At 38.8% G+C, this 19,477-nt stretch overlaps 1 protein-coding gene across 1 annotated transcript in view; it reads left to right on the top strand.

Moving 5' to 3' along the window:
• The window catches only part of SLC35F1 (solute carrier family 35 member F1), a 410,909-nt gene that overhangs the window by 225,351 nt on the left and 166,081 nt on the right, over positions 1 to 19,477 (top strand). The window contains exon 2 of the mRNA XM_004597582.2: positions 7,468 to 7,643. Within this exon, the coding sequence (XP_004597639.1) occupies positions 7,468 to 7,643 (176 nt within the window). The remainder of the gene's footprint in view (positions 1 to 7,467; positions 7,644 to 19,477) is intronic.

The following is a 19,477-nucleotide window of genomic DNA, read 5'->3' as shown; positions in this document are numbered from 1 at the left end:
ATGCTAACTTCTTCATGCCAAATTCTATCTTTCCAATTAGTTTTTTAAAAGACTCAAGTTATGTTCCCCAAGATGCCTTCAGATTTGTCTCAACCTATTTTAAATTGTTTATTGAAGTTTCCTAATAATATGTAGTAATTTTATGTGAATATACCAGGATACATAGATAATTATTATTCTGTTTAGGTAGCATCAATTATTTATTTATGTTCTTTGCCAATCAACAATTCTTGGAGGCAAGATCAAACACTCGTTTTTGCAAACGTCTAACTGGCTAGTCTTGGAACATGTTACTCACTGATCTGTTTCTTTTTGGTGAATTCCCAAACCCACCAAGTTTACATGGTATAAATGAGCTGGTGCCACAGCTACCAAGGCTTTTTTTTTTTTTAATCAAAAACACAAAGGTAATAGACTTGAAAATCAAATACACAAATTTCAAGAATTGGTATATACACACTGATGTCTTCTGAAAATGAGAGTATGGAATGGAAGGAAACATAAAACTCATTAATTTAGACTTAGTTCCCCGGAAAGCAAACAGAGGCTTGCATGTTACAACTTAATCACGGTACAAGCCTATGGGCTAGATTGAGGAAGGAAAAGGGGGAGAAATGGTACTGATGCGCAGAGAACATAACAGAGCACCTAGTGATTTAGACTAAATTTCAGAGAACCTGCCTAAGTGACTGCTCATCAGACAGCTGTCCTGGAGGAAAGATGAAGGAAGAATTTGCTAGAGTTGTCTATTAGTCAAGTGAAATAATTTCTCTGTACATTATAATTACACATGAGTAAGTACCAAGTGGATCCCCACAAAGTCTGCCCTCAGTGTCACCTGCAAATCCCCATGATTCTGGCACAGCGTGGTGTTGGCATGAGGCTGTGCTCATGTAATGACTGTAAACTATGTGGTCCATCATTCCAACCATCACTGGTGCTCATGCAAGTAACAAGGGTTTCTGGAGATAGGTAAAACCAAACAGATTTGAAATGGAGTACAAGATGTATCATACATTCAGACATGTTATACATGAATAAATCCACCAAGAATGGGAAATACCCATGATCATGGACCTTAATTAGTAATAGTAACATCTGTTTTCCTCTTCGGTACCTTTTCACTCTTCTGTGCTGGCTGTCTGGACTTAAAACATGCAACATCCATGAGCATTTTCGAATCATCCTTTCACACAGCAGCTTCAAATATCTCCTTTGCTTAATACTGTGTGGGTTTCCTTGCAGCTTGCTGGGTTTCTTCCACCTAATGAGAAAAGCAAAACACAAATACCACAAAATCAAAAAAAAAGAAAAAAAAAAGAGAAGAAAGAGAAGAAATCCCAGTTAAACTTCTAAAAGTGTATATTTGCTTCATGCCTAATTATCTTATTACTGAGAAGTCCAGCTGATGCCTAAATCAATTAAACCTTTAGAAAAGGAACTGTTAGAAGTCAATGACCTGACTTCTGTAAACAAGAAACTTATTAGAGACCATAGAAGAACATGTTTCTGCCACATTCAAATGGCATTGGTTTTGGTACAGGCAGTGAGTAGCAGCTGTATTTGCACACGTGAATTCAGATGCTGATTCAGATATGCCGTGACTTGCGTGGGAATAAGTAACAGATGAAGATCTTGCAGCTCCATCAGAAAGGTAGATACACTCTAGTTCAAACTGATAACATAATTGACTTACACATGCCAAAGAATTACAAAGGAATATGATTATGTCACACTAGCTTGAAATTCTTCAGTATTTCATGCAATTCTTTATACCATTTGAAATAATGCATTCTTATAAGAAAGAATTCAATCCATGCTTTATTTTAACTATTATTTTGAACATATACTTGGTAAACAAGTTTATTTACAAAATCCTAAGTCTCTTTATTTAACAGAACAAAGTGCCATTGATAATGGTTATGTTAGGCTTTATGAATACAAGCTCGGTTATAACAGGTATTCAGCTTTGAGCAGCATTATTTTTACTAAGACTCATGCATTTTTCATTGTCTAGTACTTCTGAATTTAAATTAGATAGGATGTCCTTCTAAATGCATAAACAAAAAAGATGAAAATGTGTATTATACCTTCCTCTCCATTTCTGCTACTAAAATTATAGGGACTGTGCATCTTATGTTAGAATGCATCTGTTGTGCTATCTGTATACTGTATGAATAACAAACAGCTCACTGTGCAAAATTCCACACAACACCGTATTTAGCATCATTTTTTGCATGATAACACCTTACCAAGCTTGTTCAGAAATGCACCAGAAAATAGCTTATTAATCTCCATGTCTAACTGGCAGATGGAATACAGTGAAAAACAAGGGTGTTTTTGCCTTCAGAGCTAGTAGTTTTTCAAGATAGGATAAGCAGCCATCTTTCAAATCATTCCAAGACTATGCCCTTTTCATTTACAAATATTTGTTCATTAGTAAATTTATTTGTTTATTCATTCTGGTTTTTTTTTCATCATCTGTATTCTGTACAATAGTCACTGAAGTACTAGGAATGTGATGAGTAAGATACATTGCCTTCTGTTCAGGAGTTCAAAAACTACATGGTATGATAAGTGTAAGAAGAGATGGGGACATATAGATGAGGACATCTGACTCATCCTTGGAGCAAAGAAAGACATGATGTAACAAGGACTTGGGCCGGCAGATTCCTTCTGATTGAATGTAGTTTAAAGGCAAGGGGAGATAACAAATGAACCAGAGATCATAAAACTGGGAAACAGAGTTAGGGAGAACATTTCTGTGTAAAGGATACCAGATAAAATTTTCCTATACTATCACAGAATTAAAAAAAAAAAAGAGTTCAATGGAGGTAAGAAGCAGGACAGAAGACATGGTCAGCCAATTGTCATCATATAGATAATTATGGTGGGTTTTTATTTTACATTTTTATTTATTTGCTTTTTATTTTCTATTCGAAGACAAGTAATTAGTGCAGATGTGAACTGCAAGATCTAATTGCATTCAATCGAGAAGGGACTGATGAACTAATCTGATATAAACAAAGAAAAAAAACTCCTTCCCTTCCTTCCTGTTTTACATGTCAAGTTCATTAGCATGACCAATAACACCATAATTTGCATTCCCTGTCCAATCACACCAGCAGCAGCTGAATAGCATACCACTAATTAAAAGCAAAAATTGAATACAGCAGTTTTGATATTTTGTTTGATGAAAGAAGCAAGAATAGGCTTGTATCAACCTCTTGTTGAAAGGCATACATTATATACAACCTTGATGAAAGAATTTCCACCAGTGACTCTGACAAAATATTTTATCTTTATCATCTCCCCACTGTGGAAGCCAGCCACTTATGCTTCTAGCGTTATGCTCCATGTGCTCTGGAAAAGCAAATAATTTTTGCTTTGGTCCAGTTGTGGGATGGGTAGCATAATGGTAAGATAGTTTAGTAGTTAAAATTCTGGAGTGTGAAATTCTGTAGCCTAATTTATATCCAAACTCTTTTCTTGTTGGTTTTGTAACTTTACAGCAGAACAGTAATAATATCTGTCTTTTATGGTTCTTTTGAGATTAAATGCGATAGTACACATAAACTTACGCCCAGGATGTACCATACTGTAAGAAACATATTATGTAGGAATCGCTATTGCTATTTTACCTTAACTATCTCTGTTTTATACTAAATTATTTTGGAATCCAGCTCCAAAACTTTGATTTAATAAGTCTTCAATGACAAAAAATGTACCTGCATATTAATCTTTCTATTCAGAGTGTATGACTTGTGGAATACTAGTTTATAGCATATATGCATAAGGAAATTTATTGTGCCATAGATGATATATCTTTTTTATGTCTTAATTTTGTTCAGTAAAAGCACCAGATATTGTCAATGTTTTGAACACCACAGTTGTAACGTCAAGAAATGTAGGAATGAACCCATCACAGCAGTTGCTTGCACTTTTCCAAAAGGGACACAATTTGTACAGAAGCTTCCTAGCAGGCTTGCTCTGTGGCAGGAGCTACTCTGATAGGCTGGACTTCACTTTGCCCACTTCTACTTCCTCGAAGGAGGCCAGGCAGTAAGCAAATAATCAAGACTGGCTAATGTTAAGATAATTCAAATCTAAATTAATATAAAAGTCATTTTAACCATTACAATTTTAATTATCTTTATGACTGTTTTATGTGGTGACTACATTTCTTCAAAACAATCCTTTGTCTTCTTCAAAACTTCAAACTCAACATCTTTTGTGATTCATTGCTTCTTATCATCTTATTACTCTATTATTATCAACTTATTATCATCTTATACTCTACCCCTCCCATCAGTGACACTGTTTCCATGGGTTGCACTGATCTTCTCCACGTAACAAAAACTGATTTTTGAGGAATTGGCCGTGACGACAAATCAGCTCTTACCAATATCTCTTGCCAATATCGCTATTGCCTTGGCTTCCTTGACACCAGTAACTACCTTGGTATCTTCTGAGCCCTCTACCCATTTCTGATTCCAGTGATCCAAGTTTTTCCTCACTCCCAACTCCAATCTTGCTTCCCCAAGGATTATTCCTAAGGCCCTCTTATTTTTCTATCTTACTTTCACTTCCTTGTTAATATTATCTGTTTCCAAAAGTTGGAACATCCCTTTCATGAGTCTAGCCTCCACCTATTACTCTTCTTACTGTCCTGTCTATTCAACTCTTTGTGCTCCTTATACTGCCAGATCTCCTGGAAGTTCATCTGGCAGCTCAAGCTCAATATACCTGAATCATCAACTTTCCTTCTCATGAAATTTATCAGGTTTGAACCTTCTGTTAAGCAACCCTAAAATTCTTTGAGTTGGTTCTGGTGCATGACTCTACCTCTGCCTTTCTTCATTTTAGTTACTCTTTCATTCCCGAAGCCTCCCTACACCTGTCTCTGTATTGTCTGAATCCCTGCACTCTCCTTGTCTTCTGCAAGGTGCTGCCCTGCTGTAGGTAGAATGAAGGGCATTGTATAAGCTTCACAGCCTGGTGGAGGTGAAAGACGCATAAAAGCAGCAATTACAATGCAGTGAAATAGAAGTAATGAAGGAGATGTGTCCCTGGGAAGAAAGAGTAAGGAACATATGAGCCAAATCTTGAAGGATAAATAGGGTTCAGCCTGACAAAGGCACAATGAACATTCTGGAAATAATATGTACAAAAGAGTGTCAGCAAAGAAGACCGTGACTCATTGTTGAGGTGCAAGGAGCTCTGTCTGCCTGCAATTCTGCCTTCACTGAGGAAAAGTACAGGAAAGGATGAGGTGAAGCTCCAGGGGTGGCAGAGGAGAGGATGAAATGTCAGGACGTTGCTGCTGTCCTGTTGCTGTGTAACAGAATCCCGAGAAGCCCCATGTCCTTAGTCAATATCATTTATTATTTCTTACAGCACTACAGCTGTTCAAAATCTTATGCTGTTTCACCTGTGCTCCATGAAGCACAGGTTAGCATAGTTTCCCTGGGCCAGAAGGATCCGAAGTCCACACCAATGTTCAGCTCAGGCTGTGGTAACTGATTACATTTCTCTTTGGCTTGCTCCATGATCTCTCAATACTCAGTAGCCTCCCTCTGTCCTAAAATAGGTCAAAGATGAACACTGCACATTTCCTTTGGCCTCGGCATAGTCTCACAACATTCCTTCTCCCTATCTTCTAAGGGTCAAAGCAAGTCCAACTCGGCTTCCAGAACCAGTAAACTGAGGCCCACCTCCCTTTAGGAGGAGCACACAAATGTAAGGGAGCTGTTATCTTTGTAGATAGTCTACAGGGCTTACAGATGGCACCAACCTCAAGTGCACCTGTTGTATGAATTTAGTAGCAAACTGACATTTTAGACTTGTGTTGAAAAATGTGTCTTTGGGGCCCAGTGCGGTAGCCTCATAGCTAAAGTCCTCTCCTTGCATGTGCCAGGATCCCATATGGGCACCGGTTCTAATCCCAACAGCCCCACTTCCCATCCAGCTCCCTGTTTGTGGCTTGGAAGAATAGTTGAGGACAGCCCAAAGCCTTGGGATCCTGCACCAGCATGGAAGACCCGGAAGAAGCTCCTGGCTTCAGATCAGCTCAACTGTTGTGGCTACTTTAGGAATGAATCAGTGGACAGCAGATCGTCTTCTTTGTCTCTCCTCCTCTATGAATAAATGAGTTTCCAATAAAAATAAATAAATCTTTTTTAAAAACTTGTCTTTGATTCTAATGTACAGGTTGAATTAAGTGCTCAGAGGCCAGTACCTGGAAATAGGTCAACCTTAGGAAAATGTCCTCTGTGAGCCCATTAGCCTTGAAATGATTTTAACTTTCTGTGGGAATAGATAGAATCAATACATTGTAACTGATAATTTTCTTTTCTCCTGGCAAAAATACCATGTAAGTACTTCCCAAGGACTCTGTGCTGCACCCCCTGCCCCAACCACCACCGCAGAATGCAAAGAATTCACTTTAACCATAGGGGAGGAAATGCTGCAGATGCTCTTCCTAAAATGTTTGGGTTTAAAAGAACTACTTCTTACTTACCTTATATTGTTGTTTCTGTGAATAAAGCATAATAACCAGATGATACTTTTGTAGGGCGGGGAAATGATGGGAGGCTCAGAAATCTGCTTTGTGGTTCTAAAAGCTTTTCAGTATCAAAGCATGTGTGTGTGACCATACAGTGAGGGTGGGTGTTTTGTTTCTTCGAAAAATGAATGCTTTAACTCTTGCTTATATTTTCCATGGTGTAACCAATATGGAAAGGAGCCATGAAAAAGCCTCAGAAAATATTGCATAATTTGTAAGCTTTGATTATGCTACCAGGAAACGCAAGCTCCTTTCTGAGCACCAATGTTAATGTGTAAGCTGTAATTTGGGCAGAAGAGAGCCCATCGCTTACAGACATCATATTTTTCAAACTTCCTAGAGCTAATTGAGTTCCAACTTCTGAGAACAGACAGGGCCCAGCCTTTTTGAGGTTTCAGGAGTTCATAGATTTCTTTCACTTGGGTGATTCAAGATCCAGGCCTTCACTGGACTGAGAACTTGAGGATGAAGCCAAAATACGGTCCTTGCTGGGCAGTGTTGAGACATTGAGCATCATTGAACACCTAGTTAATACCAAGTGAGCATCAAGATGAGGAGCTTTGATGTGATGCTCATTCTCTTCCCAACCCAGCCCACCCCACTCCCACTCCACAGGTCCAGGGTACAGCATTTAAAACTGGTTTTCTTTGAGAGATTTTGTCTTAAATTCCAATTTTCCACTTCCTAGCTATATAATTATGATAACTACTTTAAGCCTTGGTTTCCATCATTATAAAATCTTAGTAATAATTGTACCCTTTCTCATAGGATTACTGTGATGGATTAAAAGAAAGTATTTATAGCACTTACCCAGTGTTTGGGGGAGTGCCAAATAAACTCTAACTACTGTTGTTTTAATGACTTCTCTGCTGATCTTTGCTGTGTTTCTCTTTATTTTTCAGGGAGATGTTAATCTCAGTGGCCCTGGGCCAAGTGTTATCCCTTCTTATTTGTGGAATTGGCTTGACCAGCAAGTACCTGGCTGAAGATTTTCATGCCAACACACCAGTCTTCCAGAGTTTTCTCAATTACATCCTTCTCTTCTTGGTGTATACTACCACATTGGCTGTCAGACAAGGTAAGTCTGCAAAAGCACCAGAAATGAATAGCCACCATTAGATTCCTTTTTATCATGCATAAAGGTAAGACAATTGAAAACTCCAAATCTTATTTTCTATGTCTCAGCGATACTGCAACCAAAATGAATAAATAAATCACTAAGAACACAAATGCCTGAATTGAGCAGGTCATAAAGAATACAGTACAGGCAGAAATGCACAATGGCTCACTATGTGAATTCCTCTTAACGGTCCTTGTACCTTTCAGCGAATCTGAACACTGATTTTGCTGGATCCAGGAACAGGTCCAGTCGCAGCGATCCTAATACTTAACTAAATGAAACATATGAGGGAATTACAAGGAAACAAATGTTATTTGAGAAAGTGACAAAAAGATAGATAAAATAGCAAACACGGCACTTCTGATAACAACGCAGGGCAAAGCAAACTATAACAAGTAAAAATAAGGAAAACAACAAAATATGCCCTCCAAGTGTCAAGGCAACAGACACTTTTCTAAGGAGCACTGGCAGTTGGAAGACTTCAGGTATATCCCTCGAGGACATGTCTTACAGCCTTATAATTACGTCAGTGATACAAAAAAAAATAGCCAACAATTTTCCCCCAAATAAGTAGCTGTTGAGAAGCAATCATTATTAGGTTGAATGAAAGCTATGCATTTAATAATAATTAGGCTGTTTAATCAATCCTGTTAAGCTCATATTTTATAAAAAAAGTTTAAAGAACTGCTTGTAATTTTTATATGCCCTTATTTGGATTCTAGACATTGAATCTTAGCTGTGTGTCATGTATGATTTTAAAGCTAATAATTAATAATTTTGCGTTGTATAAATGTGTTATCTAAAAGTTATTCCCACCATTTTATCATGGGTGTCTTGAATTAAAATAAGATTCCTAGAAGAATGGAAATGGTAGCAGCACAAACACTAGGAACAGCAAGGGATTTGGAGGGAAGAAAAGGGAAAAGAGGCCTGAGGAAATTCTGATGATCCAGTCACTGATGGAATCTCTAGAAGGCTCCATAGAGATTGTACCATTGCCTCAGATCATCAACATATGTGTGGTTGTGTCTTTAGTAGAATACTTACTCTGAGTGTTTGTTATTTGAAACTTCTTCTTTAGAAGTTTGACTATGCTGGCATTAAGCTCACATCTGGAAATCAGTATAATAATCACATTAATATTGCACGAGCTGTTTAAATGCTATCTCCTGGATACAGAGTAATCTTTTTATTTAGGCATCTCAAGATGTAGGAGGAAATGGAAAACAAAGGAAAAATGAAGAGTCTGGTGTATACAGGAAGATCTCTCATAGCCACAGTTCCACTTTCCTTCGCAGTGTGCTCGGAGGGCTACACTTCTGGTCTGAGCAGGGTTCTGGTTATCCTATGTGTCCCAGCACAAAGATGCATCACCTACCATGCTGGGCCCACATGTTAATTTCATTTATTTTTAAATTTTTTTAAATTACATTTGATTTTATGACACAGTTTCATAGGCTCTGGGATTCCCCCAACCCCTCCCCGTACCCTCCCCCCTTGGTGGATTCTTACACCTTGTTGCAATATTACAGTTCAAATCCAGTCATAATTATTTCATTGCAAGCATGTACCATGCATAGAGTCCAGTATCTTAATTTCCAGATAAATTCAATGGTTTCTTGAGGAGACCATCTCTGGTCTGAAGGCAGAGCTGGCAGAATATCGCCCCAACCCATTAAAAGCCACAACTTAGCATCAACAATGGTTTATAACCTTATGGAGTTAATTGACATGGTATTGAGTGACCAATATGTTTAAAAAATGCAAGTTCTTAACCACATCCTGTGATTACTTCATTGACATTTCTGTTTTAGTATATACACTGGCTGCTATAATACCTTAAAATGGCTATGAAGTACTATTCAGCTATCTTGTGTCTATTTTCATTTTTGTATTTAGTAGTTTGTAGTGTTGAAGCGTATTTTTTACTGTACTTGGTAGATTTTGGGATAGTCCATGCTGGCTTATGACTCTAACAAGGCATTTATCAAGAGTTGATGCTCAGAACAGTTTTAGAAGGGGTTTGCAGAGAAATCTTCAATAGCTTAGTGAGGAATAACTTATCTTTGTGTCCTACCTAGTAAGGTATATGTGAGTCCAAGCTAACCGTTTCCTGTCTGGTACTGAGCTTTCCTTGTTGTTCTCTCTCTAATCTAATGGTTTTTTTTTGGGGGGGGGCGCTCTGGGACGACCCTGATGGTCATTGCAAAAGAGGGTGTGGATCCAAAGTGGGAACTAAGCAAGGACCAGAGAAAGCTCCTCTCCCTAGTCCCGAAGGGAGTTTACTGTTCTGTTTCTGTGGGCCACTCAGGGTTCCTGGCTGTTGTTCCGATGACATTGGCTTCTGTGAGGAAGGATTCAGGCTTCTTCCATCCCCTGTGAGAGATCCAAGTGGGAGTGGATGACCTCAGAGTTCTCGGCCTCTGAAGGCACTCCAATTCCCAGTGGTCTCCTTGGCAATTGGGATATAGTCCTTGGTGTCCATACCGATGGTCCTTTATGAGGATCCGGGAGTCTCCAGGGTTGGGATACAAGCCTCCTCCTGTCCACCTGCTCCACTCTGGCCCCCTCACCAGCTCTGTGCATATGACCTCCTGTTAAGACGTTGTCAGAATCGCTCTTGATTCCCCTTGTATGTCTTTGTAGTTTTACTATTGTCTAATGCTGATTCGAATCTGTTGCCTATGAGTTACCTGTTATGTTCTTGATAGGTTATACTTCTCATCTTCCTCACACATTCTAAGGAGATGGAAGATTTCTCTGCTCTCCTGCCCATTACCGAGTACCATAGGGTCTTAAAAGTATATTAGGTTTTACAATTCTTTGATGTAGATCATAAGCAATCTGACTCACATTAATTGTTGGTTCATTAGTTACATCACAATATCTTATTGCATGTGGTACAGGCTGTTTGAGGTTGGGATAATATTATATTTTACAGGTACTATTTTTCATATTGACATCATTTCATCTTAAATTAAGGTAAACATGTGGTATCTAACTTTTTGGGATTGGTTCATTTCCTTTAGCATAATGGTTTCCAGTTGGGCCCATTTGGCCACAAAGAACTGCATTTCGTTTTTTTTTTTTTTTTCTTTTAATAGCTGAGTAGTATTCCATGGAGTAAATGAGCCATAGCTTTCTTATCCAGTCTTCTGTTGATGGGCATTTCAGTTGCTTCCAATTTTTTGCAATTATTGATTGTGCTGCAATGAACATAGTGGTGCATGTTGGTTTCTCGTGTAACAACTGTTTTGGATACATTCGTAGAAGAGCTATTGCTGGATCATATGGTATGCAGATTTTGAGTTGTTTGAGTGTTCTCCATACTGATTTCCGTAGAGGCTGTACCAACCTGCAGTCCCACCAGCAGTGGAGTAGGTTTCTGTTTTCCCCACATCTTCGCCAGCAAATGTTATTGGTGGTTTTTTGTATGTGTGCCATTCTTACTGGCGTTAGATGGTACCTCAATGATGTATTCATTTGGATTTCCCTTATTGCCAGGGAACTTGAGCATTTTTTCATATGTTTGTTTGCCATTTGGATTTGTTCCTTCGTGAAATGTCTACCCATTTCCCGTGCCCATTTCTTGAGTGATTTGTTTGTTTTGGTGTTTTGGTTGTGCTGGAGATCTTTGTATATTCTGGAGATTAGCTCCCTATCACCTATGTAGTGTGCAAAGATCTTCTCCCATTCTGTGGGTTGCTTTTTTTACTTTGTTGATTGTTTCCCTTGCTGTACAGAAGCTTCTTAGTTTGATGAGGTCCCATTTGTTTATTCTGGTCTTGATTGCTATTGCTTTTGGTGTCCTTTTTAGGAAGTCAGGGCCTACACCTAAATCTTGCAGTGTGTTTCCAACATATTCTTCCAAAAGTTTGAAGGTTTCTGAATGTAGGTTTAGGTCTTTTATCCATTTAGATTTGATCGTAGTGTATGATGAGAGATGTGGGTCTTTTTGTTTCTTCAGGCTATCAACCAGTTGTCCCAACAGCATTTATTGAAGAGACCTTCCCATTTGCATGGATTGTCGTCTGGTTTTTTGTCAAAGATTATTTGACTGTATCTGTGTGGGTTCCCGTCTGGTGTTTCTATTCTGCTCCATTGATCCTCCTCTCTATCTTTGTGCCAGTACCAGGCTGTTTTGATAACTACCACCCTATAGTATGTCCAGAGGTCTGGCACTGTGATTCCCCTGTTAACTTCCTGTTCTTCAGGATGGTTCTAGCTATTCGTGGTTTTTCCACATGTTAATTTTATGCCACCTTGGATCACATCACAGCAAGAAGTTAGACATCAGAATATGTTTTTAACCAAATGTCTCTTTATAATTTCACTCATACAGCCTCTAAAAATTTATGATTGTCACCCTTAAACACAATGTGATAAATGAAAGAAGCACTTTAAAAGCATTAAAGATGATGTTATTACAAAAACCCTGCCAAAATTTGACTTCAAAGTTAAACTGAATTCTGCTTATCAAATTTGCATTGGACCACTGATCAAAGACTGAAGCAAGAAGTTCTAATATAAGATCCAGAATGAACTGGAGCTTTGAACATATCCTTGAATATTGATTTTTGCAAAAATTGGGGTATCTGTTGAATAAATTTTGAGTCTGTTTTTTTTTCATGATTGCAACTTGATTTACTTCCAGATGGTTCAAAATTTTGAGAAGGTGTTTACTGTTCACAGAAAAAGACTTCAGTAGCAAAACTTCAAAAATGCAGTTTGGTTAACATTCTATTCAATTTGAAAATTTATGTACAACTTAGATAGCTATTATCTTGATCATTTTATTTTAGCAAACTGCAACTTTAAGAAGTTACTCAGGAAATTAGAATGTACCTATTGACGCACTGCTAAAAAAATCCTAACAATTCATATTGTCTATGCAAAGTGAGACTGTAGGAATGTGACCAAAAAATATAATGAAGCTTCCAAGAACATGGATTTGCCTAGGAAGTTCTCGAAAGAGAAGAAAAACAAGCCACGGTCCAACTGAGGACTAGCTGGGTCTTCAATTAAAAGCAAAAAGTAGGATAGACATTTAAAAGCAAGGTAAAAATGAGATACATTTTTTAAATCAGGAAAATATACATTATCAAACTTTCTGCCCATAAACTTTTCTTATCAGAGGTCTTTCTGCTTCCCAGAACTACTTTCAGCACTTCTGCAACCATAAATAACCAACATTCATTCCTCTTTTGGCAATTATAAAATTTTTAAATAGTAATTTCCCTTCTTTCCTCTGCTATAATGTTACTGTATATTTACCTCCTTAATTCCTTTTCATTTTCCACCAACAATTTCATTATTGGTGATAAAACTGGAGATTGTAAGGTAAAGTTGGATGCTGAAGGTAAAAAGAAAATTCTTATTTTCTTACTCAAGTCATGAATGAAATCACAATGACAGCGTGAATAGAATCAGAAGTTTCTGCTTTGTCTTATATGCAGGCTCTGGGAAAAAAAATGTTGCGATCACTGAGCATTATTAAAGTGCTAACAACATCAGTGTGTTTGGTGACTGGTTCTACAGGTTTTGGTTTTTCATTGGGAAGTATTTATAAGTGCTTCCAATTTCAAATCAAAGAAAAGCTGCCAGCTAAAAGCAAGCTGATGAGTATGGCATGTGTTTTGTTTCCCAGTGAATCTTGAAATATAAGACCTTAAAGTGTCTATTGAGTCATTTACAGATTTCTTTGTGTGAATATAAAGAAGATACAAGTCTCTGATGTACCACTAAAACATTCAGAAATAGCACCTTGTGGAATTCCTTTCATTTTCTTTTTCAAAGATAGAATGCCAGAAAGTAACTGTATGCCTTACACTTTAAGAGAAATGTTTTCATTTTGAGCATTAAAGTTCAGAAGATGGAAGTCCTAGCAGTCTAAGTCCAAATTTCAGTTCTGAGTATGGAAGAAGTTAAGTCGGTTGGATTTTGTAGCACTCATTGTCTCCCAGGCCAGTGTTTTCTAACCATCGTCTTCATTTCCCCACATGCAGCAGTTTAGTTGGAAAGAAATTAGAGATACATAAAAATGACAGCTCTGTATATACACAGTTGCCAGTTGCAACTAGAGCACTGTAAGGGAGTGATCTCACAAGGGAAACAGAAAGGATTCCTCATTTTTGCTTTTGTTTGAGGGGGTGAAGGGGCTGCAGATTGGTGTAGCTAACAGGAAGGTAATGGTTGCTTCTTCCAGGCCAGGACAGGCTTCATACTTGTTTCTTCAGAAATCTGACACTTCATACATACAATTACTGAATTCTATTACCCATAAGGAAAGATTTAGAATATTTAGGTAATGGAAAGAAATGGAGGACTTTCTGTGAACTAAGTTTGGGAACTTCACAGTATGTTGAGCCCCACAGGTGTGTGATTACCACTCTGCCTCTGTGAAATTTTGACCCTGATTTTTCTTAATGCTTGCTGCAGTCAGTGAAAAACGTAGAATAGAGCAATGAAAAGCTCATATCAGAATCTAGAATTTTATGAACTTAAGCTCTGCCATCACTGCCCCATATCCCAATTCTCAGTATAGCCTTGACTGAGCATTGGAGAGCAGGAGTGTTCATGGATTGACAGAATAAGAAAGCATATGGCAAATGTAAATAGTGAATTTGGAATCATGGAGAAAATATTATTCTCATTTATCAAATTCTGGGGAGGTACCTACCATTCATTGGAGCCTCTTTAAAGGTTTCCCTTTTGAGAATTACTTGGAAAACCTCCATTCCTGTCAGTTCACATTTATTTTTATTTCTTAACTATGATTGGAAAGTTTTAACCCCCAGAGCATAGCAAGGTTGTATCTAAAGGATCTGAAATGAAAACTTGATAGATACTCTGTGGGAACTAGGCTATGTTCTCAGGAAAAGAAGAGGGACAAGTTTTGGGCAGTAGTGTTATACATATGCTAGAAATGTGGTGGAGAAACTCACAAAACTAAATTAGAATACACTCTTAGCAAAGTTATCTTCAAGTATAGAGTAACTGGAATGCTCATCACTTGCTGGTGGGAGTGTAAAGTGATAACACCACTTTGGAAAGCAGCTTAGCATTTTCTTTTACATTTAAATCCATTCTTGTAATACAACTAAGAGAAACATAGACACGGTATTCACACAAACAACTACATGCAAATGGTTATTGTAGCTCTATTCATATTGCCCAAAAAAGTAACCAGCCCCAGTGTCAGAGAACAGATCAATGGCTGTCAAAGCCTAGTGAAAAGAAGAAACTGATTGCCAAAGGACACAAAGGAATTTGCAGGACAGTGGTGATGTTCTGTGTATCATAATTGTTGTAGAGGTTATATGTCTACCTACGTTTACTGAAAGCCTTTACCCATAATAGTGATGAATGTCATCGTATTCAAATTATACTTCAGTGTAATTGACCAAAAGGAGGGGGAGAAAATTAATTAACTGTCTACTGTAACACTGTATTTACCTTGATGGAATTTTGTATATTGTTAGGCCCCAGAGGCTACCAAATTAATTACAGTTACCACAAAAAAAAAAAAAAAGCATCAACACCAAGGAAATTGAAGGTGTTACAAGATCTATCAAGTTCATAATCTCATAATCTATCAGACAATGTAAAATATGTCCATTCTATTCATATGCAGTGCTTATAAGGTAAATCTGCACCAAATTGCATCTCCCACAGTCTTAATCAAACTTATGGCATCCAATAAAACGTATCCTGCATGTGCTAAAATATATGAATCTCCAACAGAGTGATACCTTGCACAGAACTCTCAGCATCGCTTAGTGGAATAAATGACTTTTAGATTGAAAAAAATTGGCATGCATATGCAACACCATATTATCCTCTTAATTAATCTTCATACAAACCTACAACATTTTCTGTCTTTAAACAGCCAACCTTCGTTCCCGCATTCTCCATGCCAAGTATGTAATTAACGGATTCTCATTGGATTCTTTCATTTCTTATAAGCATGAGAGAAGGGGCTTTCTCCATATTTAATGTGGAATCCATGTGGACTGTGAATTACAGAAATCTTTAAGTATTCATCTATCCATGCTGAGAGCTGGCATAGGACAATACTCATTCTTGGCTCACAGCTCCAGAGTTCATGTGGGAGACTGATGGGTGGTTACAAGATGGTAACCGTAATGCCTAAAGTAGATAAGCCCCCTTCTGCCAAAACAGTGTTTTGTATATAATTACTATAAAAATTCAGAAGAATGGACTTTATCCTTACAATCATCTTTCTCATTAAAAAAGAATCATAAGGGAAGAACAAAGGAGTCCCTATGTGAACTGAATTGCTTCCCCTAAATTTTCACTAAGTCAAAGAATTTCTGGTTAACCATCTTGCAGACACTATTGCAATCTGCTGTGTGAGATTTGCACAGGAGAAAATGAAGCAAGCAATTTTTAATAAAGATTGTAATTGCATCGTGATAATCTCTAGATCAGAACTCCCTGCCCTTCTTTTTTCTGAAATTTTTTTTTTATTAGTTTCTGTGTCTGAGATTTTTGAGAACTAGGAGGGAAGATTATATAACTCACCAAATTAAATACAGTGTGTTCTGTTGCACCTTGAAGGGCCTGGGCCTGTTCAGTGACTTACATGAAGAAAAATATAAAGGAAATGATTTACAAACAAACAAAAAGATGCCTGGGACTTTTATTGTTGCCCCTTTTAAAAGTTATTTTACTGTTTTGGCAGTTCTTTCAAAGACAGTACAAATATCACTTCTCTTTACACTCAGCTGTCCTGACATTTCCAGAAAAATGCCTATCTTTAAAAGTCATATTTAGGAATTATCAGTCCACAAATTAAAATGGAATTGTGAATATTTGGGGTCTAGACATTTTCTGTTCCTCAATTCTACCAAAATTCAAGAGTCATTGAGTCACTGTGGAAAATTGGCATAAGCTGCCTGTGTTATATTTCTTCATTTTATAATTCAGCATAATAATAGTAACTGCCTGTGGGTTTCATGGGGATTGACAGAGAGGATGTCACAAAAATTCTTAGCATAGTGTCAGGCATACAGAAATTAGCAATGAATACTATGTGCCATCATTAGCATTCTATTTGCTTAGTAAATATTGATTCTTATCCACAGCCAGTAATTTCATACATGTAACCTTTATTTTGAATAAATTCTACCACAAGGATTCTGAAATTCAATAATCACATTCCAGCATGTACATTCATCCTCACTTGTCCCTGGATGTCAAAGTGCTGGTATGTTTCACAGAGAGATCAAAAAGAAGACACATCTGAGATTATTTTACTGTGGTGGCCAAAATGTGTGACAGAACTCACTGATAAAATTATTATGTTGCAGACTACCTGTAACATGTGCAAGCACAAATCCTCCTCTTGCAGGTGGAAAGTGGGCTTTTTCTGCTGAGATAGTCAAGGCCAGGGAAATAACAGGCCTCACAATCTTTGATTGTTTAGACATAACTGCTCCCCAGTGGTCCAAGCCATGAGTGATCAGCAAGTGGAAGAGAGGAGTGGCTAAAGAAAGGGGTGGAAAGAGAAAAAGAAGCCCTTTAGGCCCTTGTTTAGACCAGATAAGTATTTACTTCTACAGCTTTGATTGGGCTATAAAATCCCAAGGCAGAATTAGGTTGCGCCCTCTGTCTTCCCCTAGTTGGTATATATGTGTGTTTACTATCTTTTCTATTTCCTTGCTTCATTCCAGCTTCCTTCTTCTCACACAGACTTAACTGATAGAAAAGAGAGGGAAAGGTAAAGAAAAACATTCCCATGCTTTTAGCTGAGACTGAACTATTGTTACAAATCTAGACATTACAGAGAAGACAAAGAGTCAGTGTTAAGTTATGACTGCAGATAACCACTCTTACTGTTCTTTGCTCAGCAAAGGCTTGGAGTACAAGTGTCCCAATTAAAATAAAATATGCTATAAGTTAAACTTGACTGCCTTCTTTTTCTTCCATAACACACAGATAGAACATAGCTGTGAACAGCAACCGACTGAATACATCTACAGAAAACAAAGCAAATCCACCACACCTGGGAAAATCAAAGTCACATTTAGCCCACTGATCAAGACACACACCCACTGGAGAAACTGAAAAGAAGGGAGTATTGTTTGTCCAAAGTGAGGGTATGTCTACATTCTGTTGCTGAAAATGTCTTACACAGATCAGCTCCTGGGATAAAGAGTATAGGTGTTTTGGAAGATCCTATCATCACTGCAATGGAAATCTTCAGATTCAGAAAGAGAATTGGGTCACTATTTAATAATCAAAATACCAGGTCAAAATCAAATATTTGGTTTTTTTGTTTTTTTTTTTTTAATATATATTTTTTATTATTTATGTATCTGAGGTGAAGGGGGATATTGAGGGAGAATCCCCACCCAGTCTCCCACCCGCCCAAGGTCCCAGATGTGGGGCATGCTGAGATACTTGCTCAAGTGGTCTTAATAGTCTTCCATTTATGGATCACTGCCAGTCACATCCCTCCCAGCTCGATTAGGTCATTGAAGAAGCCACTGATTGTCACAGTCCATCATGGAGTCTTCATTTGCCCAGTATTTCGCTGCCCAACGTTTAGCTGAGGTGGTTAATTGACCTGTTCCGTCCGCCGTCTTCTCCTAGCCAGGGCTCTGAGTCCAGCAGTTCAATTGGGGAGATCACCAAAGAGACTTAGAGGTATTTCCAGATCAGATTCCCGCATGTTCCAGCAAGCACCGGGTCCGGCACAGTTCATCGCCACAATCAGTTGGTGGTTGCAGTCACTGGGCTGGCTCCGTTCTCAGTCCCAACTTGCACTGGAACCAAGGGTGTTGCAGTCCAGTCTGGTTCTGCCCAGCACGCACTCGACTCTTTCATCAACCAGTGGGGTCTGCAGCCCAGTCAGGGCGACCCACAATAACCGCCACCAGGCCCGCCCCTCACCCTGGCCTGCCAGTATACATAGCAGACTAGTCCAGTCTGTCCCGCTTCCTATATGGCTCCAGTACCTGTCAATGGGCATTGAAGCTTAGTTCCCTCCAACCAACTCAACTATCCAGCCCTCACGGATATTGCTGAGTGCCTCTCCTTCTAGCCACCCCAGCCCCCGTCCTAGTTTTCATGCCCTCTCGCGGGAGTAGTGACCCAAGAGGGGGAACCCCACCACTTCCCTCTTGGGTCTCTCTCAGCCCCGGTTTATGATCTCTTTGGGTGGTTCTGTGGTTTGACTTGATGGAATTAGCTCCCAGTGCCAGCTTCTGCTAGCTGTCTGTGGTTAAGCCCAAACAACCTTCACCCACTCCAATTTATGCTAGAACCGGCAGGAATAATCAGCCCAACCTGGCTTTTCCCTGATCTAATCCATGTGCGGCGCTCAGGTGTTGTAGCCCTGCCCAGTCTGGTCTGTCCCCATCCCATCCCACACTATCCAGTGAGAGTAGCTGTCCGGCGAGGGGACCAGCCCCTCCATCCCCTCGCTGCTCTGCCCTCTCCTTTCCTGGTTCTCACATGTGTTGGTTGGGTGCTGCATTCTAATCCAGTACAGGTAATCTCACCCTGGAATTCCATATCATGCACTAGTTTTAGTCGCAACCGAACCTGGCCCGACCCACACTCTCCTCCAGTGCCCAGGTTTGCCAGTGGATGACATGAACTGATTCAGCCTGGTCCGCCCCTGACCCATGCCAAATGTATGCCAGTGGGAATCTTTCCATGGCCCATTCGGGGCTGTTTCCTATCATACTTCTTGCGCTTATTTTGCACATACCAGGGGGTCCATGAGCCAGCCCTTCTCAGTTCACCTTCTGTCCCAGCAGGAA

This window comes from Ochotona princeps, chromosome 1 (assembly GCF_030435755.1).
Source record: "Ochotona princeps isolate mOchPri1 chromosome 1, mOchPri1.hap1, whole genome shotgun sequence".
NCBI classification, from domain to species: domain Eukaryota; kingdom Metazoa; phylum Chordata; class Mammalia; order Lagomorpha; family Ochotonidae; genus Ochotona; species Ochotona princeps.
This window is presented reverse-complemented; position numbering and strand designations above follow the sequence as displayed.